This window comes from Vicia villosa, linkage group LG3, assembly GCF_029867415.1.
Source record: "Vicia villosa cultivar HV-30 ecotype Madison, WI linkage group LG3, Vvil1.0, whole genome shotgun sequence".
NCBI classification, from domain to species: Eukaryota; Viridiplantae; Streptophyta; class Magnoliopsida; order Fabales; family Fabaceae; genus Vicia; species Vicia villosa.
The window spans coordinates 52,345,620-52,371,929 of NC_081182.1; the positions used below are offsets into that span (position 1 = coordinate 52,345,620).

Consider the following 26,310-nt stretch of genomic DNA (forward strand, 5'->3'; position numbering starts at 1 on the left):
CATCTGTCAGAGGAAAGAAATATGGATTAGTCATCGTAGATGATTATAGCCGCTGGACATGGGTAAAATTCTTGAAACACAAGGATGAGACTCATTCAGTGTTCTTTGATTTCTGCATTCAGATTCAATCTGAAAAAGAGTGTAAAATCATAAAGGTCAGAAGTGATCATGGTGGTGAATTTGAGAACAGATCCTTTGAAGAATTCTTCAAAGAAAATGGTATTGCCCATGATTTCTCTTGTCCTAGAACTCCACAGCAAAATGGAGTTGTAGAACGAAAGAATAGGACTCTGCAAGAAATGGCCAGAACCATGATCAATGAAACCAATATGGCTAAGCATTTCTGGGCAGAAGCAATAAACACTGCATGCTATATTCAGAATAGAATCTCTATCAGACCTATTCTTAATAAGACTCCTTATGAATTGTGGAAGAATAGAAAGCCCAACATTTCATATTTCCATCCTTTTGGATGTGTATGCTTTATTCTGAACTCTAAAGATCATCTTGGTAAGTTTGATTCCAAAGCACAAAAATGTTTCCTTCTTGGATATTCTGAACGCTCAAAAGGCTACAGAGTATACAATACTGAAACATTGATTGTAGAAGAATCAATCAATATCAGGTTTGATGATAAGCTTGGTTCTGAAAAACCAAAGCAGTTTGATAATTTTGCAGATTGTGATATTGATATATCAGAAGTTGTTGAGCCAAGAAGCAACGCATCAGAAGCAGAGCTTCTCAGAAGCAAAGAATCGGAAGATCGAGTATCAGCTTCTCTGGAGAATCTAAGCATATCTGAAGAACCATCTGTCAGAAGATCATCCAAACTCATCTCTGGTCATTCAGAAGATGTCATTCTTGGAAAGAAGGATGATCCAATCAGAACAAGAGCATTCCTTAAGAACAATGCAGATTGTCAATTAGGTCTTGTATCTTTGATCGAGCCAACTTCTGTTGATCATGCTCTAGAAGATCCAGACTGGATAATTGCTATGCAAGAAGAACTGAATCAGTTTACAAGGAATGATGTTTGGGATCTTGTTCCTAGACCAGATGGATTCAATATAATTGGTACAAAATGGGTCTTCAGAAACAAGCTCAGTGAGAAAGGTGAAGTGGTAAGGAACAAAGCCAGACTGGTGGCTCAGGGTTATAGTCAGCAAGAAGGGATTGACTATACAGAAACCTTTGCACCAGTGGCCAGGTTAGAATCTATTCGTCTATTAATTTCATTTGCCACTCAACATAACATCACTCTCTATCAGATGGATGTTAAGAGTGCCTTCTTAAATGGTTATATAGATGAAGAAGTTTATGTCCATCAACCTCCTGGTTTTGAAGACTCTATGTCTCCTAATCATGTTTTTAAACTAAAGAAATCATTGTATGGATTGAAACAGGCTCCTAGAGCTTGGTATGAACGCTTAAGTTCTTTCCTTCTGGATAATGGTTTCACTAGAGGAAAAGTGGACACTACTCTCTTTTGTAAAACCTTTAAAAGGGATATTTTAATTTGTCAAATATATGTAGATGATATTATTTTTGGAACATCTAATGCTACACTTGGAAAGGAGTTTGCTGAGTCTATGCAGGCTGAGTTTGAAATGAGCATGATGGGAGAACTCAAGTATTTCCTTGGAATACAAATAAATCAAACATCAGAAGGAACGTATGTTCACCAAACCAAGTATGTGAAGGAACTTCTGAAGAAGTTTAATCTTCTAGACTGCAAAGAAGCCAAAACTCCTATGCATCCAACATGCATCCTAGGTAAGGATGAGGTAAGTAAGAAGGTAGATCAGAAGTTATACAGAGGTATGATTGGATCTCTTCTATATCTGACTGCTTCTAGACCTGACATTCTGTTCAGTGTTTGTTTGTGTGCTAGATTCCAATCAGATCCTAGAGAATCTCATTTAACTGCTGTTAAGAGAATTCTAAGGTATCTGAAAGGTACTACTAATGTTGGCTTAGTTTACAGAAAATCTAAAGAATACAACTTAGTAGGATTCTGCGATGCTGACTATGCTGGAGACAGAATTGAAAGAAAGAGTACTTCAGGAAGTTGCCAATTTCTTGGAAGTCATTTGATCTCTTGGTATAGCAAGAAGCAAGCAACTATTGCTCTATCAACAACAGAAGCAGAATATGTTGCTGCTGCTGGTTGCAGTACACAGATGCTCTGGATGAAGAGTCAGTTAGAAGATTATCAGATATATGAGAGTAACATTCCTATATTCTGTGATAATACTTCTGCTATATGTTTATCTAAGAATCCTATTCTTCATTCAAAAGCTAAACATATTGAGATTAAACATCATTTCATAAGGGACTATGTTCAGAAAGGCGTTATATCTTTAAACTTTGTTGATACAGACCATCAATGGGCTGATATTTTTACAAAACCCCTGGCTGAAGATAGGTTTAAGTTCATTCTGAAGAACATCAGTATGGATTTATGCCCAGAATGAGGAGATGAGAAGTTCTCATGTATGAGTATCTTCTGAAGTGAAAGTGGACTATCTTTTTTCAGAAGTTCTGATTGAAATCTTTTAGAAATTATGATTCGGTTATTACTAACGTTTCATTGTCTAAGTTGATTCAGAACCTCTTTTAAAGCAAAACAGCTGTAACGTTTTATCTCGGGATGGTAAACCTGTCGTTACTATTCATGGATAAGCGCGCGTGCAGTTGAAGGGACGCCGACCATAGGTAACTGTGCTAGTCACCTCATTTGTCTTTATTATCTCTCCTCACGTCACGTAACATTAAATGCTTTTCATCATTTACTCTATTTCAGTTTTTTTTTTCTTTTTATATTCTTCAAACGTTTCTTTTCCCTCTTATATCTCTCTCACTTTGCATTCCTCCTCAAGTTATTTCTCTCTCTCTTCCGTTTTCTTCTCTTGCTCAAACAAGTTTTTCTTACTTTTAAAAATCCTAGCTCAAACCCAGCGTTCATCCTAAGTCTGTTGAGGATCTATGACTCAAAGGCGACAGATCTCTGCATATCTCGGGATGGCTCTCCTAATACCTCTCAAGTCAGACCTCTTCTTTGATGTTGTTATCAACTTTCACCCAAAGACAGAAGACTTTCTTGAGTTATGGGAGGAGGTTAAGAATGATATTCTTAACTTCTATGTTAAGGGAAAGCCCCGTTTGCAACATTAGCTCTCTGTCGGTGAACTGTCCCTCTCTTCCTCTTTGGTCACTTGGATCTCTCCTACAGTGGAGGTTCTAGTCTGGAAGACAAGAGTCCACAGGGATTCTTGATGGGTTGACACAGAGTGTGTCCTGCTAGGGTGCTGTTTTTAATTTTTGTAGTCATTTCCTCTTGGGGTGACTTTTTATGTATTTGCTAGGAATGTTTCTCATCTTGTTAAACATAGGAACCTTTTGTAATATCTTTTGATTATCAATAAAAAGTTTCCTTGATTTACATTCCAGTGATTTTATTTGTCGTTTTATTCATCTGAATCTTTTGAAATATTCTTTTTGATGTTATGACAAAAAGGGGGAGAAGATAAATGATAAATGATTTGATTAATCTATCAGTTGCTGGGTAAAGCTCCCACACATTTACTAACAAGAACTGCAAGTTCTATATGGTTTAAGTGTTTTGCAGGTATAAAGAAGTGAAGAGAATCTTCAAAGCAAACACAGAAGCAAAACCATGGAAACTGAAGCAAGCTGAGTGCTGTCAAGCTTCAGAGATCAGAAGCACTGATAATAGAATTTGATCCATATTTGTCTATTTGATCTGACAAAATTCTATTTGCTCTGATACATTATTTTAGCCTATATGGCTCTGATACATATAATGTGTTCTAATATACATTTTATGTTCTGACTCGTTCATGCTGACTTTTGTCGTTTAGTTTTTGTTCTGTAACATTTCAGGATGTAGAGATGCTCAGATGATGCTCTGGTACATTCAACAATGTTCTGATACAAATCTAGCATGAAGTGATGTTGGTAGAAATTCAAAGCTCTGAAGCTATCCGAGGGAAGCAGAAATCAGAAGCTGTGAATGTTCTAAAGATCCAGAAAACTCAAGTTCTGAAGCTGTCCTAAATGGAAGCAGAAATCAGAAGCTGTGAATGTTCAGAAGATCAAAGAAATTCAAGTTCTGAAGCTGTCCTAAATGGAAGCAGAAATCAGAAGCTGTGAATGTTCAGAAGATCAAAGAAATTCAAGTTCTGAAGCTGTCCTAGATGGAAGCAGGAATCAGAAGCTGTGAGTGTTCTAGGGATCTAAAGAAATTCTAGTTCTGAAGCTGTCCAATGGAAGCAGAAGTCAGAAGCTATGAATTCTCTGAAGACAGAAGCTTATATGATCGTCTCTACCGAAATAATCAGGGAAGTCTTTTATTAAAGTTCTTCGAGTATTTATTTCAGGGGGAGATTATTTATCTCAGGGGGAGATTGTTAATCTCAGGGGGAGACATATTCATATGCTTATGCTATGGCTGTGTAATTTGTCTTTTGCCGTCTGCTCTTTCTGATCGCAAATTCATATCATTTATATATGTTTTTGTCATCATCAAAAAGGGGGAGATTGTTAGAACAAGATTTGTTCTGATCAATTATCTTAGTTTTGATGATAACAATAATATGAATTTTGCTTAAGATAATATGGTACTCTAATCCAATGCAATTTCCTTTTCAGGAAATATATAAAGAGTACGCATAATTCAGCGCTCAGAAGCTTTGTCTCAAAGGGTTCAGCATGCAACATCAGAACATGATCTGGCAAGACATCAGAAGATGGTCGAAGCAGAATCAGAACATGGGTCTATGGAAGCATCAGAAGAACAAGAGAACAGAAGCACTAAAGTACTGATGGTATCACGCTCAGAAGCACTTCAAGGTCAGAAGATCAGAAGATGCTATGCACCAAGCTGTTTGACTCTGATGATATTCAAACGTTGTATTCACAAACATCAGATCAGAAGGAAGTACAAGTGGCAAGCTACGCTGACTGACAAAAGGAACGTTAAAAGCTATTAAAGGCTACGTCAGTAGACACAGCGTGAACAAGGCTCGAGGTAGTTGACAAAAGCGTATAACATTAAATGCGATGCTGTACGGAACACGCAAAGCATTAAATGCACTCAACGGTCATCTTCTCCAACGCCTATAAATATGAAGTTCTGATCAGAAGCAAGGTTAACGATCCTGAACAAAACAACGTCTATTAACTTGCTGAAACTCTGTTCAAATTCAAAGCTCAGAATCTTCATCTTCATCAAAGCTCACTACATTGCTGTTGTAATATATTAGTGAGATTAAGCTTTAAACGTTAAGAGAAATATCACAGTTTGTGATTATCGCTTTTAAGAAGCATTTGTAATACTCTTAGAATTGATTACATTAAGTTGTAAGGAACTAGAGTGATCGTGTGGATCAGAATACTCTAGGAAGTCTTAGAGGTTATCTAAGCAGGTTGTAACTAGAGTGATCGTGTGGATCAGTAGACTCTAGAAAAGTCTTAGAGGGTATCTAAGCAGTTGTTCCTGGAGTGATCAGTGTGTGATCAGAAGACTCTGGAAGACTTAGTTGCTGACTAAGTGGAGAACCATTGTAATCCGTGCGATTAGTGGATTAAATCCTCAGTTGAGGTAAATCATCTCTGCGGGGGTGGACTGGAGTAGTTTAGTTAACAACGAACCAGGATAAAAATAACTGTGCAATTTATTTTTATCTGTCAAGTTTTTAAAGCTACACTTATTCAAACCCCCCCCCCCCTTTCTAAGTGTTTTTCTATCCTTCATGTACTAGACCCGACATAGCATACGCAGTAAGTCTTGTAAGCAGGTACATGGCAAATCCTGGAAAGGCTCACTGGCAAGCATTGAAGTGGATTTTAAGGTACATAAATGGGTCTCTGAATAGAGTCCTAATTTATGGTGGAGCCTTGGGTGAAGATGGTAAAGCAGTAATCGAAGGATATGTCGACTCTGATTATGCAGGTTGTATGGATTCCAGGAAATCTATTTCTGGATATGTTTTCACTATGTTTGGCACAGCAATTAGTTGGAAAGCAACACTTCAGAAGGTTGTTGCTCTATCAACCACTAAAGCGGAGTACATTGCATTAACTGAAGCTGTGAAAGAAGCATTGTGGCTTGAAGGTTTTGCGAAGGAGCTGAAACTTCAAGGTCGAGGTATCACTGTTAAATGTGATAGTCAAAGTGCAATACACCTGTCGAAGAATTCAGCCTATCATGAGCGAACTAAGCACATTGATGTGAGGCTGCATTTCGTCAGAGGAGTAATCGAGCGTGGAGAAGTCCAAGTGCTGAAGGTTTCGACTGAAGACAATGCTGCTGATATGATCACCAAGACATTGCCGAGTTGCAAGTTTTTCCACTGTATGCAGTTGATAAAGCTGCATGAAGAAAGCTAGTTTGTTCCCTTGATGTTGTAGAGTTAGATCCAAGGTGGAGATTTGTGAGATTTTGGATCGAACTCTAGTATGGCCGAAGGGTAGCTTCTTGGTTCGACAGGGTTAAGCATGAAGTCGAAGGTTGTTCACATGCTTGTGTCGAAGATGCTAGGGTTGTTAGCATGTTAAATTAGGTTTTAGTGTTTAAACCCTAATTTGTTAAGTTAGCTTGTTTATTAAGTTGACTTGTGTAATGGGCCTTGTGGAAAAAGCCCATTAGTTAGTATGTTAGGTTTTATTATAAATAGCATACTAGTCTCTCATCATTGCTAAGCTGCAAATCCTAATTTAGGGTGAGAGAGGTTATTTGTTAATCTTGTAAACTTGTAATCTTGTTTTAAGAGAAAGTAAAAGAATAGCAGTTATAACCAATTCTTGTGTTCTTATTCTCTTCCCTAATTCCCTATTATACTTTGTTATTGGTATCGTTTTTCACAACACTAACAAAGTATTAAGCTCAATTTACACCGGTGACGTTTGGATTAAATTTCATTGTAATAAAGTACTAAAAAAATGGATAGCCACTAAGTAAATGCGTATTAAAAAGCTCTCTTTTTAGTTAGGAAAAAAATGGTTGAAGCAACCCTAGTTAAACTATGTTCAATTCAATTCTAGAAAACTAAGAATAAACTACTATACTATTCAATTATCAACCCAGCGGAAAGCCACATTATTAGTACATCTCGCAAGGGTAAAAAAGCTTTTGAAAATCTCAATGTTATTTGGAGATACATTTTCGAACGCACCCATAATTTTAAAATGTATTTTAGAAATGCATTGTCGAACGTACCATAAATTAAATTTCAAGGTATTTAAAAAATACATTTCCAAAAACATCATATTTACACTTGAACGTTAAATTTAAATATTCAGTGACATTTTTGGAGATGCATTTTTGAAAATATTCAGCTTATACCACTTTGCTGCATGAACTATTTAATTCTCCTCATTTCACCCCATAACCAAAACCCTCCAAAAAAATTGCATCCATTCTCACTCTATTTTTCGTCTTCAAACCAAATTTCAAGTGTTTTATCATGTCAAAGACAACATAAAAAGCTACAATTTAAGGTAAATTTTCCTCATTTCATCTCTCATTTCCTTGCATTGGAGCTGATTTGTGGATGAAAAAATTGCCTCTTTGAAAATGTACTTCCAAAATCCACCTAAATTATTTCGGAAGTGCATTTCTGAAACTGTCTATTACAGAAACAGAATTCTTAACAATTTTTTTGTTTTTGCCCGTTTTAGATATGAGGCACTCTGACATGTTTCCTAAACCTGTTTCGGACAAGGTGAATGATGATGCTAAGTCGGATAAGGTGAAAGACGATGTTAAAACGATAGTTGTCAAGAAGATGTTAGACAACAATTTACAAATGATCAAGTTTTCAATGCTCGTCAACGTATGCTTGAATGGGTCCGAATGGAAGATAGCAAACTCGGGTTTGGCATTGTGATTGGAAGGTCTGACAATGGCACTAGTAGAAGGCAAGCATTTGTAACGATAAGATGCGAGAGAGGTGAAAAATATGTTTAAGAAATTCGAAAGGTAAAACAAGATGACATCAGATCAAGAAAATGTGAGTGCCCGTTAAAATTGTGCAGTTCATGTAGGGTGGATGATATGTGGCGATTTAGTGTCATTTCTACTAAACATAATCATGCAGTGGACATCAAGCTACAAGGTCATCCAATTGTAGGTCGACTTAAGCCGGAGAAGAAAGAAACTAATTCAGAAATGTCGATAATCAAAGTTGCGCCGAGAAACATATTTGCTTATTTGAAACGGAAAAGACCACACAGTGTTTCAAATATCAAGCAAGTATACAAAGAACGTTACAAACACAACATTGCAAGCAAATGCCCGAGATCCGAAATGCAACAACTTTTGAAACTTTTGGACGATAACCATTATGTTTCAAGGTACACAGTGTGTGATGATAAATTCAGTGTCCGTGACACTTTTTGGACTCATAGAGAAAGTATCAAATTGTTCAACACATATCCAACCATACAAGACCAACAAATATAGGCTTCTGCTTCTAGAAATTGTTGGTGTCACTTCTACGAAAAAAACATTTTCGATTAGATTTTCATTTTTCGATGGTGAGAAATAAGACAACGTTACATGAACGTTGGATATATGCAAGAGTTTATTGCAGGATCCACATAATATGCCTAGTGTCATTGTAACCGACCAAGATAACGCCCTTATGAATGCGATTGGTAGTGTGTTTTCTACATCTTATGCATTACTTTGTCAGTATCTTATAACAAAAAATGTGAGAGCTAATCTCAAACCTGTAGTTGGCACCAAAGATTTCAAGGGTGAAGACAGAAATATGGTCAAATCTAGTGTTGTGGTGGAGAATATAATGGATAAAGATGGAAGACAGAAGCCGATCTATTTAAATAAAAATGGATAAATGTATTATTATTATTATTAAATGTATTTTGGACCTTGAATTAAAATTCAAAACATAAAACTTAGTTATCTCGAAGATTTTAAAAAATTAAGTTGAAAAAACTTTATGAACAATATCATAAGTTGTTGTCATAAGTTTTCATAAGCTCTCTCAAATAAATAGTATTACAAAACTTATGCTAATAGATAAATTCGTATGAGTCAATGAAAACAAATATTTAGTCTCATTGATCTTTTAATTTGTTGTCTATTTAACATTTGTTAAATTTTTTGTTAACAATTGTTCAAATGAAATAGACTTTTAAATAGGTTAATAGACCAATCAGACCTTAAAAAAAACAGACACAGATTTTAAATTTCTTAATAGACCAGACTCAAACATTACTTTATGCATTATAGTTCCTAGGAGAAATGTGCCCTAATAATTCAGAGTTCGTGCTATTTTATCTTTGGTGTTTATTTATCTAAAGTTTTTACAAGAATTAATGTTTTGCACCTAAATTAGCTGACTAGTTAAAGTAGTAAGGCTCTGTTTGGTAAAACTAGCTGATAGCTAGTAGTTGATGACTTTTAGCTGATAGCTGGTAGCTGATGACTTTTAGCTGGTAGCTGATAGCTGATAGCTGATAAGTTAATTTGAGTGTTTGGTAAATTAGCTGTTATACTAGCTGATAAATACAAAATGACATAAAAGGACATTCTTAATTAAGAAATTAATAGTTTCATTATATTATTGTATTATATAATTAAATTAATTTTTATAAAAAAAATACATATATTAGCAAACACATGCAAAAAAAAAATTAATATATATTAAAATTAAAAATAACATTAAAATATATCGAACAATTATATATATAAAACTTTAAATGAACTTATAAAATAAAATTTATATATCAATTTAATGAAATATATAAAATAACATCATTACGATTTTGAATTCAATTAGACTAATTTAAAATAATAATCTCTTAATGTTTCACAAGTTTAAAAATTAACAACACTATCTCTACATTCATTACAAGACATGCAATTTTAACGTCGTTAAAAAATATTAAATATTGTATTTTTTTTGTTAATCGACACGAATATAATTATACAACGCAAAAACCGTTTTAAATATATATATATATATATATATATATATATATATATATATATATATATATATATATATATATATATATATATATATATATATATATATATATATATATATATATATATATATATATATATATATATATATATATATTAAAATTGTATTTTTGTTAAAATAATAGGGGTATAAATGAAATAAAAAGTCACAAGCTAAAAGTAAAAAGCTCAAAAGTTACTTTAAATAGCTTTTGAGAAAAAAGTAAAAAGTTAGTAAAAAAGCTACAAACTAAAAGTTAAATGACAGTTATCAAACAGAGTTTCTTTATTAATATGAGCTGAAAAACTAAAAGTTAAAAGTTAAAAGCTGTTTGTTATCAAACAGATTCTATCTTCTAAAAAGTTTTCATAATGGTATTTAATCTTTAAAACGTTAGACGCTCATAAACTGAAACGAAGCTGTGATGTGACTAGCTTGAAAATGAAAACGTTAAGACACTCTCAAACTGAAACGAAGGTTTTACTCAGTTTTATTTAAAGTGTCCAAAAATAATACACCAACATGCAAATGCTTTCCTCGTCCAAAGTCTATTTTGTTGTCTTTTGGCTTAAGAAAAAGATTCATAGACAGTGTTTGTCGTCTTTTGGCTTAAGAAAAAGATTTGCAGACAGCGTCTCTTCACTACATAATTTACATATCTATATATATATATATATATATATATATATATATATATATATATATATATATATATATATATATATATATATAGTTGATAAAATGGAGCCGGCCCACAAGCCCTATATTTTAACGTAGCTTGGGCCGTAAAAAACCTTAAAAAATACAACCCTAACTTTTTGACACAGCCCAACGGACTTATGTTTTTCATAGATCGGGCCCACCAAACGGGCTTTGGATTGACCCTTTAAAAATAATTTTAATTAACTTTGGAGAAAAAATATGAAACTAAAATATAATTGTATAAATATATTTCAAGTGAAAAATAAATGTTAAAAGAGGATGAATATGATAGGATTAAAAAATAGTTGTGAGATAAAGAAAAAGTTTGATAAGTATTAGAGATAATATTTCGTTTCTCTCTACTTTAACATAGACATCTTCATAGGATTCAAGTATATGAATGTTGATTTTATGAAATTATGAGATGTAGTTTTTATCCATTACATATTTTTTATGAATTTAAAATTATAATACTAAAATAAAAGACTGACAGGTCCATTAGACTGCCCCCACCGGACCTATTAGTAACTGAGCTGGGCTCATTTTTTACGACCCACGAAGTAATCGAGCCGGCCCACTTCAGCCCCTATATATGTTTTAGTCCCCCGGGCCAAAGCGGGCTGGACCGGCCCGATCCATTTGACAGCTCTATATATAAGAAACAGAGAGCAGGCATATATTATTATAACTGAAAACATCAACTAATTTAACTCGATTGCATTTTACATAAATAACTGTTTCAGTACTAAATTCCGCCAAAACATATATTATTTGGTAATACATAAGAGAACCGAATACACTGAATGAAAAGCAAAAAAGACTGATTGGCACTAAGATTTCCTAACATCTGATTCTGAGATACAAGGGAGTTGTAGAGCCTGCAGGTAACTCTGTTGCTATATTCTCCTAGAGAAACAACTCATTTTCTGCAAAATGAATAAAAATATAAATGAGAAACTTAGAACAGAGTTTCCATGACAGTAGAATTAAGTTGGGCATGTAATGATCTACAATAATAAGTTACCTCTCAAAGCTCATCTTTAGGTTGTTCTACTTCTTGCTGAGCAGGAGCTTTTGGCTGTTCTACTTCTTGTTGAGCAGCACCAGTTGTGTCCTTGTTCTTTTGAATGAATTCTATGATGTCTTCCTTGGTCCTACCACCGTCATATTGTGATATCTTTCCACTTGCGGACCTGAAGTACAAAGTTGGATAACCTTGGACCTCAAAGGTTTCGCTTGGGATATCATTGGCAGTTGCGTCCTAGTAAGTGAGGTAAGACAAAGAATAAAGTTAGCCAAAATAAAAAAATAAAAGTTAACCGGTTATATTATATCATTAAGATTCATGGTAGTATTTTCTAGCATAATCATCAGAGATAACTTACAAGTTTTGCAATAACAACATCAGCATCACTTTGGAATGAGACAGCAACTTCATCCAAGATTGGAGCCAAGGATTTGCAGTGACCACACCATGGGGCATAAAACTCAAGCAAAACTGCAGTGTATAGTTATGTTAGTAATTATATCGGTCTAACTATGAATGATCAAGGCAAACAACTAATTAATACAAGTCCGGAATGAGAGATAGTGATGAATGTGTATGTTACTCACTGTCAAGACAGTATCAGAAAGACATGTTACTTTTCATGTGTAATTTATATTACACATACTCACAAGTTTGTAAACAGCACCAAAGGAACATGCCTCGGAGATAAAATAGTGTACATAATATACAAACATAGTAATTCATAAATCTTTACTTTTACCAGCAAAGATTCAATGTAGTTTTGTTAATCTTTAGTTAATCATCTTAATTATATCTTAATGTTCTTCCACATGCAGGGAAAAAAATATTTTGAAACATGATATGCTATTTGAACATGGTGAATACCACAATTTATCTGATAGTTTATGGAATGAACCCAAAAAGAAAAGGAAATTCATACCGTTCTTCCCTGAGTTGAAAACTATTTCCTGAAGAGTTTCCCCAACTACCACTTTAACAGGTTCGTTGTTAGTTGCAGGGATAGGTTCAGACTTGACAAATGGAGCAACTTTTCCATCCTGAAAATGAAATGTGATAAGAACTAAATTCTCCAAGACAATACCGCTATAAAAAATCAAATTACTTAAACGAAAGAGATTATATACTAGTAGAAATAAAGGCAGCGAATTAAAGCAGCAAATACAATAAGCTACTAAGGGAATTAAGCTCTACCTTGTATTCATTCACAAAAGCTGAAAGGTGATCTGGTTCCAAGTTGGGCTTGAAAAATTTCTTGCCATTAGTTTCCTGAATAATAATTAGAGGTACTTGGTCTTCCTTAAGTCCAAAATACTGCCAAGAAAAGTCATTCAAAATGTCAAATATCACTATTAAGCAAAGAATAACTTCAAATATTTAAATATTAAATACTTCGATACAAACCTGGAAGGCACCTTGGCTGGACTCAACATCTCCAATAAGAAAGCTTATTCCCTGTTGTTTGTATTTCTCAGCAATTTCACGGTATTTTGATTTGAAAGCTTCAGTACTTTCGGAAGTGAAGTTGGTGAACAACATTGCCTGCCAATTCATAAAACCTAATTTAGTTTTCTCGGATACAGGATATTATAGGCAAAAAACAAAGGCAGAGGATATGTAGCAAAAAACAATCAAGGTTAGTAAAAATGATTTAAATATTATACCTTTGCATTGGGAGAGTTAAAGAATTTGACAACAAAAGGGTGATTGCTTGGTTCATTGTTGAAGATAGTCACAAGGGGGATACTGGATTCTTCAACAAATTTCTCTAGAGCTTCAACATTGAAATCCTACAGGCATGAAACAGTTTTAGACAACCAAATTAAAAAGTAAAACATGTAAGTTGATACAGTTAATCAGCAAAAAATCAGTAATACCTTGGAGTCAACAAAGAGCTCATCAAATGGCTTAAATAATCTAACTACAGGGCCGGACACGGATGAGTCTCCTCTTGGGAGGTGTTTGGCATCCAAGGTGTGGGCAATGTCATAATCAGCACGCAACTTATCTGCTAATGCAAGGAAGTTATCATACTCCTCTCCAGAGAATTTAGGGAAAACTCCAACCTGAAAAAAATGATAAAACTAGATTAAACGCGGTGTGTGTCACTAAATAAAAATAAACCAAACGTACAAATATTTGATACTTACGATAGCAATTTTGTTTTCACCAATAAAAGCACTGGCTTCATCAGCAGATTTAATTTCTGTTGATGCAGGCCCACTTTGTTTCTTCAAGTATTCAACGATACCATCAGCTTCACGGGGACCTTTGTATTCCTGACTATTCTTTCCACCATTCCTCAAAATCTTAATGGTTGGGAATCCCTTCACTTCAAATTCAGATGCAAGGTCCTTGTTCTTCTCCTCATTGGCATCAACTTTAGCCAAAACAATTGGAGTTTCAAGACCGCTCAAGATAGAAGCAGCTTTTTCATACTGCAGAAATCAACATAATAAAACCTCAGCATTTCCATTTGCATAATCATACAAACCCCAAAATAATTATAGAAAAATAAATAAATAAATAAATCACCTCTGGAGCAAGCTGCTTGCAGTGACCACACCTTGAAAGATAAATCAAATCAAATCAAATCAAATTAACAATTACAAGAAAATGAAATGCAATAGTATATATAACATATTGTTAACAATTAATCGCTATAACACATTCCATCACCGAAAAATGATAACATTAACAAAAATCAGACATATTTAATCGCATGCAACAAATACAAACTGAAATTAAAAATAAAAAAAAAATAATAAACATGAACAATTATGCATCGATTCTAATTACTACACAATTCTAATTACTACACAGAGAAAAAATATCCAAATGTTATACCTAAATCAAAGTAATATAACATGATCAAAATTAAGATCTAGAAAAGAGCGAAAGCAAGTAAAACAGATCGGATCAAAAACCGGTGAATCGAGCAGTAACGTAAAAAAAATTGCAGAATCGAAATTTACCATGGAGCGTAAAACTCGACGACGATGAAATCGTGCTTGCTGACAGTGTCATGGAAATTGGTGTTATCCAATGTGAGAACGAATTCCTTGGCCTCTGATTCCTCAGCTGAGATCTGAGAAGGAAGCAACACAAGAAGATAGAACAAAAAACCGAAAATCGCAACGCTTTTAGCCATGGTCGCTATGAGAGATTGTATGAAATTTTTAGGGATTTGGAATATGCAGGGAATGAAGGGGGTTTATAGTGTTTGAGAGTTAGAAGGAGCACACAGAAAAACAGTGTAGAAAGATATTTTGGATTTTTCTGCACTCAATTTTTGAACAAATGGCGAATCTCGAGGCTCCACGTCGACGATTTGGTTACGTGGCTTAATCCCATAGGATACGTTCGTGTCATATGAACGTTTTTAGTTTTTATCTTCTTAAGTATTTTTCTGGTTTTGGGTAAGTTTTTTATTTGTCAAACTTTTAGAGTAAGTTTTTTGCTTTTTTTATTAATTAATATTAAATGCTTAGTAATAAGCTTTTTTTTAACTGATTTAAATAATACTAAGCTTATAAACCATTTGACCCAAAAACAATATTATAATGAATAATAGTATTTTATGGTAAATAAATTGAATTATTTGATAAAACCAATTGGAAAATAATTTAATTGGAATGTACTGATATGGTGATACCGTGTAAAGAAATTTTACATTGTTAGTTGATTATGACCGTTGATTTATTTAATACGTTTGATTTTTATTTTTATTTTTTTTTAAAATAATAAAATTGAGTGGTTAGGAGACATTGATAGGTAAAAAAATTAACAACGAAAGTGCATAACAATTAAATTCATTGAAAAAGGCAAAAAAAAAATTTAAAGAATATTTTTATTCTTTAAGCTTTTTACTTTTTTGATAGAATAATTCTAAAATTTATTAAATAAATATTGAATAAAAAATAATTGTAAATTATTTAAAATTAATTTTTGAAAATTTTAAAATTTTTTAAAGCTAAAATTATAATTTATTTGAATCCTTAAAATATATTTGTTTTTTAAAATGGAATTTTAATTAATTTTTTCATTTAAGTTTTCATATTTATAAAAATATATGGAGCAAAATATTCATATAAAATATAAGAATGTTGACTTATTGCAGTTTTAATCTGTTTTAGAACAAAACTGCGCATATATATATATATATATATATATATATATATATATATATATATATATATATATATATATATATATATATATATATATATATATATATATATATATATATATATATATATATATATATATATATATATATATATATATATATATATATATATTAAAGAACATTATTTGTGGTTTGGTATACTTTTGAATGATAATTAAAAAATATTTAATCGGATTTTATCTAATTTCAAGTGATTTAATTTAAATTGACTTTTAAATATCTAAATTACATGTAACTATTTTCTTATTAATATTAATATTATAAAAATACTACAAAATAATAAATTTAAAATAATATTAAATACAGGAAAAAGGCAAAGCAAGTAAGAAATTGTCTTCATCCTATTTTTTTAGACTATTAACTAAACTTTCAAGTAAATTGATTTACAAATATTTTACGCAAAAGAATTTTTCTTTATTTTGTCTAGTAGTACGCTTGAGTCTCTTCGTTATCTGACGAAATTTTAATTATGCCTTCTATTTTTCGTATCTGGAAGCATCTTTTTTAAAAAAATGGTTTTTCCTGTATGTGTATCTACGGAAGCATTTTAAACTACTGTATGATGGCAAAAATTACAAATAAATTCAGTTCAAAGGTTGTTCTGTAGATACATATACGAAATGACTTAGCGCTAGAATAAGGCGATTAGGGGAGATAGAAGTGAGATGCAACAACTGTTGAAGATGTTGGATGATAACAAATACGTGTCGCGGTACAGAACTTGCGACGATGGGGTTATGGTTCGAGATATTTTTTGGACTCATTCGGATTCAATGAAGTTGTTCAACACTTTCCCGACAGTGCTCCTTCTCGATTCTACCTACAAGACCAACAAGTATATACTTCCATTATTTGAGATGGTAGGTGTTACACCCACCGAGAAGATTTACGCCATTGGTTTTGCTTTTTTGGAGTGTGAAAAAAAGGATAATTTTAGGTGGGCATTAGAGGTGTGTCTGTCACTTTTGAAGGAACAAGTCGAGATGCCTAAGGCGATTGTTACGGACTGCGATACCGCTTTGATGAATGCGGTGGCAAAGGCATTTCCTTCTTTTAATGCATTACTTTGTCGATATCACATAACATGTTATGTGAGAAGTAAGGTTAAACCTGTGGTCAGGACGAAACAAGTAGAGACCGAAGGTGGAAAGTCGCTGAAGCCCGGTGTGATTGTTGAACAAATAATGGATGCATGGACTCATATTGTAAATCCTTCGACAAAAGAATTATACGCCGATTTCGTCATTCAATTTCAGAAAGTGTGTGAAAAGTATCCTGATTTATTGAAATATGTTGAAAGCACCATTCTTGATAAGGTAAAGGAGAAATCTGTGTGTGCATGGACTGATAATGTCCGACACCTTGGGAATACAACCACAAACAAAGTTGAGTCAGCACATGCTAGTTTGAAAAATTGGTTGGCTAATAGCAAGGGTGACTTGTGTCGAGATTGGAACACCGTAAATCCGATGATTAAAAACCAACACAAAAAGATACAAACCACATTTGGTAGGAGCATTATGGTGTTGGAACATCGATTTAGGGCCAAAATTCTTTATTCTCAATTGATCGGCAATATGTCTCAGGCCGGGTTGAATTATATTTTTCACGAGGCCAAACTGTCGGTTTTGATAGCGCAAAGTGTGGTTGCACTATTACTAGAACGTATGATCTCATGTATCCTTGTTTTATTGCTAAAAATATGAGATTAGGTGAGCCAATAAGAATGGACGAAGTTCTCCCTCATTGGAAAAGACTTAGTTTTGATGATGATGATGGTTGCATCGAAGGAGAAAAATCGAATATCTTTATTACTTCCGAATTGAAAGCGAAACAATAGAGGTTTTCGAAGGCCGATGACAACATGAAACTCCACATCAGAGAACAAGTGCGGAAGATTGGATATCCCAAAACAACTGACAAGAAACCGCCTCCTCAACCGGTTAAGATAAAGGGTGCTCCTTGAAGCCTACACCGGAAGACAACTCGATTACACGTGCTCCTTCGTATTGTGAGCATGTCGATAAAAATTTTCCCGACTCACCGACTCCTAAATCTCAAAAAATCTCAAAAAAGTTCAAACAAATAATCTCGCATATGCAAATTGCCTCCGACACCTATCCCACTAAAAATTCCAATTATCAAAGAGATGCCTATTCCACCAAAAAATTCATTCATCGAAGGGATGCCGGTTTTTATGCACCCTTACATCGAGCGGATCGTAGATGTTGTGGGAGACGGTAATTGTGGTTATCGAGCCGTCTCAATGTTGCTTGGTAATGGAGAGGATATCCATACGCTTGACCGTCATCAACTCATCCAAGAGTTGAAGACGCATTAAGACTCGTACACGCGATTATATGGAGAGGAAGCTAAATTTGAAGAGGTTAACGAAGTTCTTGTTCCTTGGATGGGCGCTTACGCATCGGTGTCAAAATGGATGAAATTTTCAGAAATGGGACATCTAATTGCATATGCCTATGATATAGTGTGCATTGACTTGACGCGTTATGGTTTTTCGAAAACCTTTTTCCCACTCTATACTGCACCGCCTACAAATTCAAATGATCGCATCATGTGTATTGGATGGCTTTCAAAAGCGAGTCACTTTGTGAAAGTTTACTTGAAACCCGAAAGCCCCATACCACCTACGTCACCGGAATGGGCGCTTCGTCATACCGAAGATGTCGTTACGTGGCCGAATCTTTTTGTTGATAGGAAGCACAAATTTGAAAGATTGAACAACATCGAAAAGGAATCGAAAATAAGGAAAAATCAAAATTGGAACAACCAATAGAGTTAGTCGGCGACAGCTTATTTGATGTATTTTCTAGTTTCAAAGTATAATATATGCACTATTTAACATTGCAATATAATCATTTTTTGTCAATTATAACATTGCACTCTTTATTTTGTATTTTATTTCCCTACTGCTACTTCTATTTAACTTTGTTCTGTTAAAAGACTAACAGGGAAACTTCCGTAGATGCATCTACGGAAGTCTCTTAATTGAATATTTATAGGTTTTTTCCGTGGGTATATTTACGGAACCAAAATATCTAACATCCTTCCGTGGATATACCTACGGAACATTCTGTTACAGAGAATGTGTGGTTCATATTCACCTAGGTCTTCTATAAATTTGGGGTTTCTAATATTGTATTTCACACAAACACAAAAATGTCTCAATATGAGTACAACGTCCGTTGGCATGTCGTAAGTGTCTCCTACTCCGACGGCAGAACACTCGGGCGGACGATCAAAGTGCAAGAATACACCTCGCTCGAAGATATCATCGAAGATATCCAATACCGCCTACCTTACAGTGACAAACGGAAGGTTGTGAAGCTCGAGTACCGATCACCTTCATTTGACGACGGAGGAAACGTCGTTTACAACAACTTTGAGCTCAAGAACCAAGCGGATGTATTGGCGATGTGGCGAACGTATGAAGGTTTCGAAAAGAAAATCCCACTCGTGTTTGTAGCAACAGTCCAAAGAACGGTCGAGCAAATTTTAGAGATGTGCAAACGTCCATCGGGCTATTGATATGCAATATTTAATTTTCTATTGGAATTATCGATGTAATGCCGATCGATTTTAATCAATGAATGTTGATTTTCTCGTTACAAATGTTGTTTTTCTAATTTACTGGTTGTGGGTTTATTCAGTAGATGTACCTACGGGGTGTTCCGTACGTGCATATACGGAATGTATTTACGCAAACATAAAAAAAAAGGTGCTTTCGGAGGTACATTTACGCAAGCAGAGGAGCATATTTGGAAGCACGCATGGTGAATAAGAGATACAAAGAGCGGGGTTAGAGTTTCTTGATGATTCGACTCTCTCCGCATTTTCTTTATTCAATGACATTAGTCATTGATCTAACAATACATTTTTTGTATAGTTAATTATTCATTTTAAATTTCATAAATATTTTGCTAATAAAAAATCTAATTTATATTAAATATATGTAGTTATGTTTTATTTTTTATTTATGAAAATTATGTATAATTTTGATTTTAATATTTTATCTATTTTTGTTTGATAATTTTTTTTTGACTAAGATCTACTATTTTTTCACACAAAAAAAAAAGAATATTTTAGTGAAATTTTGTTAATTAAATTTCTAAAATAATATTCATTTTTAAAATTTTATAAATATAATAAATAATTATTTATAATATATAGCTTAAAAACTACATAAAATTAGTAAATTTTAGTTACATTATTAAGAAAAAAATAACATTATAATTTTTTAATTTCAATTAAGGATTAAATTAATAAAATTAATATATTTTAAATATTATTATTTAATTTTATATTATTTTGAGGCTCAATTAAAGAAAATAATAATTTAAGAAATTTATTGATGATAATATAAATTTCATACAAATTTTATTAATATATATCTTTACTTTTAAAAAGTTTTATTTTAAAATTTGTCTTAGGCCAAATTCATTTTATAGTTTTATTTTTAAAAACTTTTATTTTAAATTTTGTCTTAGACCGTCAAATTCGTTGGACCAGCCATGAATAATATATAACAAATAATATAATAAAAATTAAAATTCTAAGATAAAGTGATTTGTTATGTTTGAAAGTGAGATATTAAAAATATATATTAACGAATAGTAAATTGATGCAATATATAATACAAAAAAAAATAGAAATATCAAAATACAAGGGAAAATATATAGGTCTAACTCTAATTATATTTTAATTTAATTTTGTAAAAATTATCAAAACGATGCTATTTTATGTGAGAAAAAAATCAAACAATTAATTCGTCGATTTTTCAAAACTGTCGATTTTTCAGTTCTCATTGATTTAATGGCTTACTTGATTCAACATTCGAATCAGACTATATAACCCTTCAGATTATCGATTCAATCGATTCGACCGGCCAATCCGATCTAATTTTTTAAACACTAAATATGAGTATAATGCTTGCAGCATAGTGAATAAATCGTTTTGCTATGAAGCTGTAGTCGTTGTTCAAATCTGAAATCAATATTTTATTTTAAGTAACTATTTTAATAAAATATCACAAAGTAGTATATAGGAATCAAACCAATGCAATAAAATTTAAAATTATCACCCAATACCAAGTGAATCAACCGAATTCTATCACTTAGACTCAGTGATTTAAAAATCGGACTGGTCATCAAACCGGTGAGGGTACTGGGTCACTGGTTTATCGGTCGAACCACTGGGTCACTGGTCGAACAGCACGACCAAACCGGATTAAACCGGATAACTCGGTTGAATAAACCTGTCATTATATAGATATAAAACCGGTCGAACCGGATCATTCAGTCTCTAAAAAAATATAACTAGCTTTTAAATTTTTTAAAAATATCATATCATAAATTCACAATTTCATAACTTAAATTCAAAATTTAAACAAAGGTATCACACATACCAAAATAGTAAAAAATTACAAAGTCTAATTGTAAATAAAGTCTAATTACAACATAATCTAATTGAATAGTTTATAACAAAATAACTCCAATGTGTATCAAATTTAATTCAAAATAGGATCCTCCTAAAAAGAAAATCAAATAAAATTCAATATGTTTATGCTATTTAACAAAATTTATTAGTAAAGATAACAAATAGACAATAAAGTTTTTAATTTGTCACTAACGAAAAAAACTATGTGAGAATACTATTTAAGTAATACACTACTAAATATATTAAAAAAAAGTTAAAAAAAAAGTTTAAAAAAAAAATTTTAAAAAAAAGTTTAAAAAAAAGTTAAAAAAAAAACAAAAAAAAAGGAATTAAACCGCCGGTTTTCCGGTTTTCCCAGTCTTCCCGGTTTTCACTGGTTCCTACCGGTTTGATGGCATACCCGATCTGACTATTGAACCAGACTGATTACCAGGCCGGTTCCCGATTCGACCGGTCTGACCGGCCGGTCCGGTCCGGTTTTTAAAACACTGCTTAGACTGTTTTTCTATGTATGTATAATTATTTCATATTTATTAACTTTTAATATAAACTTTAGATAATATTTATTCTTTACAATTAAATCTTTAAATAACTATATAATTAAATTATTTATTATTAAATTTTTATGATAATATATAACATAATTATAAGTGGTTTTTATAGAAAGATATATTAAAAAATGGGCGATATTTGCATTATTTATAATCAAATCTTTCGATTATATAGATAATAAATTAAATTAATAAAAAAATTAAAAAATAAAAATTTAACTTAAATGAGTCTAACATAACACAATATTTATAAAATTTTGAATTATTTTTAATTAATTTGACTTTCTTCGTGCTATTAAAATCAATTGTAATGAAAATTTGAGGTGCTTTATATAGTGTCTTAAAATAACTTCGTCATATAACACAAATTTTTAAACTTTGAAATAGCAACGCAATTGTATTTTCTAGAGAACATAAAACAAAAAAATTAGAGATGCCACAAATAGAAATAGAAGAAGATTAAGAATATAGTAAAATAATTCAATTCAAACTGAATACCCATCTAAATTTTTATTTAAATATAATATAATTTTTGTATTAGAGATCATTTTTAAAATTAGAATATTGTCTCAAAATTGTTTCGGACGACCGGCTAACCTAACCCGATATTTATAAGGTTTAATTAAATTGTAATAAAAATTTGAGGCCCATGTTAATATCTCACAATTACTTCACCATAAAACCTAAAAAACACCTTAAAAATCTAAAAAGTAAAAATCTAAAAATAAAAAAATAAATTAAAAGTAAAAAAGCACATCTATCATAAAAGAAAAAACATGCATAACAATTAAATAGAATTAAATAAACAAATATAAAGTTCGGTCGACCATTGTCATTTTCTTTGACTTTGATATAGTGACCTTCCTCTCTCTGAAACAAAAGAGAAAAACAAAATCCAAAAAATCAAAATCAAAATTTAAGATTAGTTGTTCAATTTTTTGTATTAAGGATCAACTTTTATTAATTATCTTGAGCCCCTAAAAAATCAGGATCGACCTTGTATATTGTATATTAGTATGATAATAATTTTTATGTAATTTATGTTTATGATGAGATGAATATATATAAAAAAACATTATTGGTTTTATAATTTACAAATTTCAAACAAAAAATGACAACTAATTTGATTTTTTATACATTAAAGTTAAAAAGATATATACTAGTAACTGAAAATAAAAAACAAAAATACGTTTATCATTTTAAATTAAAAATTTCTTAGGCCTCTGTTGTTGTGGCCCAAACTAATTTATATTTTAGATTAGCCTAAGAAAAAGATTAGTTTGGAACTATACATAAAATAATGTTAAAAACTACCACATGGTCCCAACTCCAATAACTTAACCTATCTTGAAGTTGCCTACCCTATCCAATAATAGATTCAAACTAAGCTTATGCCAAGCTGTTTTCAAACTCAATCGATTCAAATTCAGTAGAACTCAAATACAAGCCAAACTTATGTATAATGAGAAAAAGGACAAAGATTTCACAATATGTGCTATATGTAACAAAATAACACTACTAGAAATACACGAATTTCCTGCGGATTTTAGCTAAATTTCCGCAGGAAACACGTTACCTGCAGATTTTCCTGCGGTTTTCTGTCCCTAGCTAAAACTTTTGTGAGTAATATTTTCTGCAGGAAGTTCCGCAAGTAATTCCGCAGCTAAATCCGCAAGAAACATTCGCAGATAAATCCGCAGGTAATTTCTATCTAAGATTAAATAATTTTTTATTTTAATTAACTTTTGAATCATTATAAATTATATATTAAAATAACTATAATATAAAATAGTTGTAGAAAGGACCATAGGAAAGCTGCCTGAGGTGAGAAGGAGAGAAAGGACCACGGTATCACTATCTCAGATGCATAATTGACATCTTTGAGTATGGCATCATCACTAGCTGATGCATATGGAGGAATGTAATCCTCAATCCCAATAGTTCAGCTGTTGAATTTCAACACATAGTTAGATAGACAATAAAAACAATTTACCATGCACTAACAAGATGCAATAAAAGAACTGAACCAAATTATCTAATTCAACCAAAGAGTCAGACTCGTGAAGAATTTAAAATACACGATGAAATAAAAGAACATAAATTAGACCAACAGTGGGTTGTGTACAGAATAATTTTCTTACTTTTCCACCAACAATGCCCCAAACACCGTCACTTTCTTCTTCAACCTTAGACTATCGGATTTCTAACTTGTCAATGGTTAAACAATTTTGACAGGCCAATAAGAAAATATCTAAGTTGTCTTTTGGGTGAAAATGATCCAGAATTTCTAATTTTTTTATGGTTAAACAATTGCTACAGGCCAATAAGAGAACTACTGACTGTTAACATGGCAATAAGAAGACACTCAGCTGAAAACAAATAAGAAGCAAAACACCAAATCAACAAACAAACAAATAAGAAGCAAACACCAAATCAGCAAACAGAACAAACAAACAAACTACTGACTGTTAACATGGCAATAAAGTATTAAATTCTTGTCTTTGCAACGGCCCTGACTACTGCTATGTTAAATTTCTTTCTGAAGCAAAGATCACGCCCCAAACTCTGTCCTGCGCCCTTTTACATTTTAACGAACACTTTGGATACTCAAATTAAGATTTCTTATTAAAGGAAATGGAGTTTCTGTACCTTTGATCTTCCTTTTACAATTTGAACATTGGAGTAACCAATAACACCAAGAACATGCTCCAAGAAGACACACCTCTTGTTCATAGACTCCATCAGCGTTACATCCCAATCTGTTGGGTTTAAGGCCCTGTTTGGATTAATTAATTGGTCTTATCTACTAACATAAGCACTTGTGAATCCTGCCGCATAAAACCAACAGAGATACCATTCCAAAATAAAACTGATGAATAGAGAAAATAAAACTACACAACTCTAAAATTGACTAAATCAACAAATCTATGGTAACATTCATAATAGAGGAAAATGGCAAGGGTAACCCACCCGAACAGAAACATGAAAAAGAGTCAAGAAATAAAGTCATTCATACCTTCCTATTTGTAAGCGTTTTCCTAACAACTGAATTAAATCCTACAAGTTTAACTACATCAATAAAAACTCTACCGAGTTCGATAATAGAAATAGAAATCGAAAGCTTCAAACCGAAATTAGGAAGATCAAAAGATGAATTTACCTGAATTGAAAGGGGAAAAAATAAAGGTAGGGTTCAGAGATTTGATCGGTGGTTGCGATTGCGAGAGTTCAGATCGTTGTGAGAGAATTAGAATAGAGAGTTAGGGTAATTCCTTGAGTTGAAAGAGGAAATAACGAGATTCGTGAGAGCGATTCTCTATTTCGTTTTCAATTTCTCTCGAGCGATTCTCTGAAGTTTCGTTTTCAATTTCTCTCAAGAGCGATTTTCTAAGATAAGTATTAGCATAGGTTAGATTTCAATTTCTGAGGTTACGTTTTAGGTTAGGGCTGAGTTGAAGATTTCAATTTCTGTATGTTTTTGTGTTATACGGCTCTTTGAGATTAGTATTAAATGTATTAAATATAATCTATATGCATTTTTTTTTAAAAATAAACATTAATATATTTTAATTTGGATTAATATATTTGGATTAAACATTAAAATAAACATTAGTGAAAATCGGTGGAACGTTTTGAGATATAGCGTTTCTAGGTTTTTCAATTTTGTTTAAAATTGAGTCATGACCTGCTATCACTACTACGTTAGATATAACATTAGTAAAGTATAGATATTTCTTATTTCAATATAATAACAATTAAATTTACTGTCTTGGTGGTAGATACTTGGCGTAATATGAGTTAAAATTGGGGTTTGATCCTAGTATTGGTCTGAGCCTCATAAAAACTAACATTAAAATTAAAAAACATCATAAAAATAATTAATAATATAGATAAAATAATAAAATAAGGATTATAAATTAAAATTAAACTAAATAAAAACAGCATAAAAATAGTTAATAAAATAGAAAAATAATGATTAATTTCTTTTTTGTAAAATTTAAACAAAAGTTACAATTATTTTTTAGAAAAAATTTAAATGTCCAATTTGCAGCAAGATCCGCATGAAACTTTCCTGCGGCATTACCTGCAAATTGTGTACTGTGGTTTAGTTTTATTAAAATAGATTTTCGCAGTAAAATTCGTAGAAATGTTTCCTGCAAAGTTACCTGCGGATTTTCTAATGAAGTTAGATATTTTGTTGAAAATATAAATTCCGCAGCAAAATCCGCAGGTATTTTTGTGGAATTTTCTGCCAAATCTTGTTCCGCAGGAAAGTTTATTTTATTTAATAATATCCCAGAAAAATTCGCAGGTAAACTTGCAAAAAAATTTCTGCAGGAAATTCCGCAGGTAAATCGAGTATTTTTA

The 26,310-nt window shown here is 32.1% G+C and overlaps 1 protein-coding gene and 1 long non-coding RNA gene across 2 annotated transcripts; both read right to left on the reverse strand.

Annotated features, from left to right (window-relative positions):
* Positions 1-11,395: 11,395 nt before the first annotated feature.
* Positions 11,396-14,958, reverse strand: LOC131661419 (protein disulfide-isomerase). Its single transcript, XM_058930958.1, has 11 exons — positions 14,721-14,958; positions 14,281-14,311; positions 13,896-14,183; positions 13,623-13,811; positions 13,410-13,535; positions 13,150-13,287; positions 12,940-13,059; positions 12,668-12,785; positions 12,104-12,216; positions 11,743-11,979; positions 11,396-11,644 (listed from the first exon to the last, which is right to left on the reverse strand). The coding sequence occupies exons 1-10, from the start codon at positions 14,894-14,896 to the stop codon at positions 11,746-11,748; spliced, it is 1,533 nt and encodes a 510-aa protein (XP_058786941.1). The 5' UTR covers positions 14,897-14,958; the 3' UTR covers positions 11,396-11,644; positions 11,743-11,745.
* A 7,150-nt stretch (positions 14,959-22,108) lies between these two features.
* LOC131655710 (uncharacterized) lies at positions 22,109-25,417 on the reverse strand. Its single transcript, XR_009299856.1, has 3 exons — positions 25,103-25,417; positions 24,959-24,999; positions 22,109-24,770 (listed from the first exon to the last, which is right to left on the reverse strand). It is a non-coding gene; the product is annotated as an uncharacterized LOC131655710 (long non-coding RNA).
* Between the last annotated feature and the right edge of the window lie 893 nt (positions 25,418-26,310).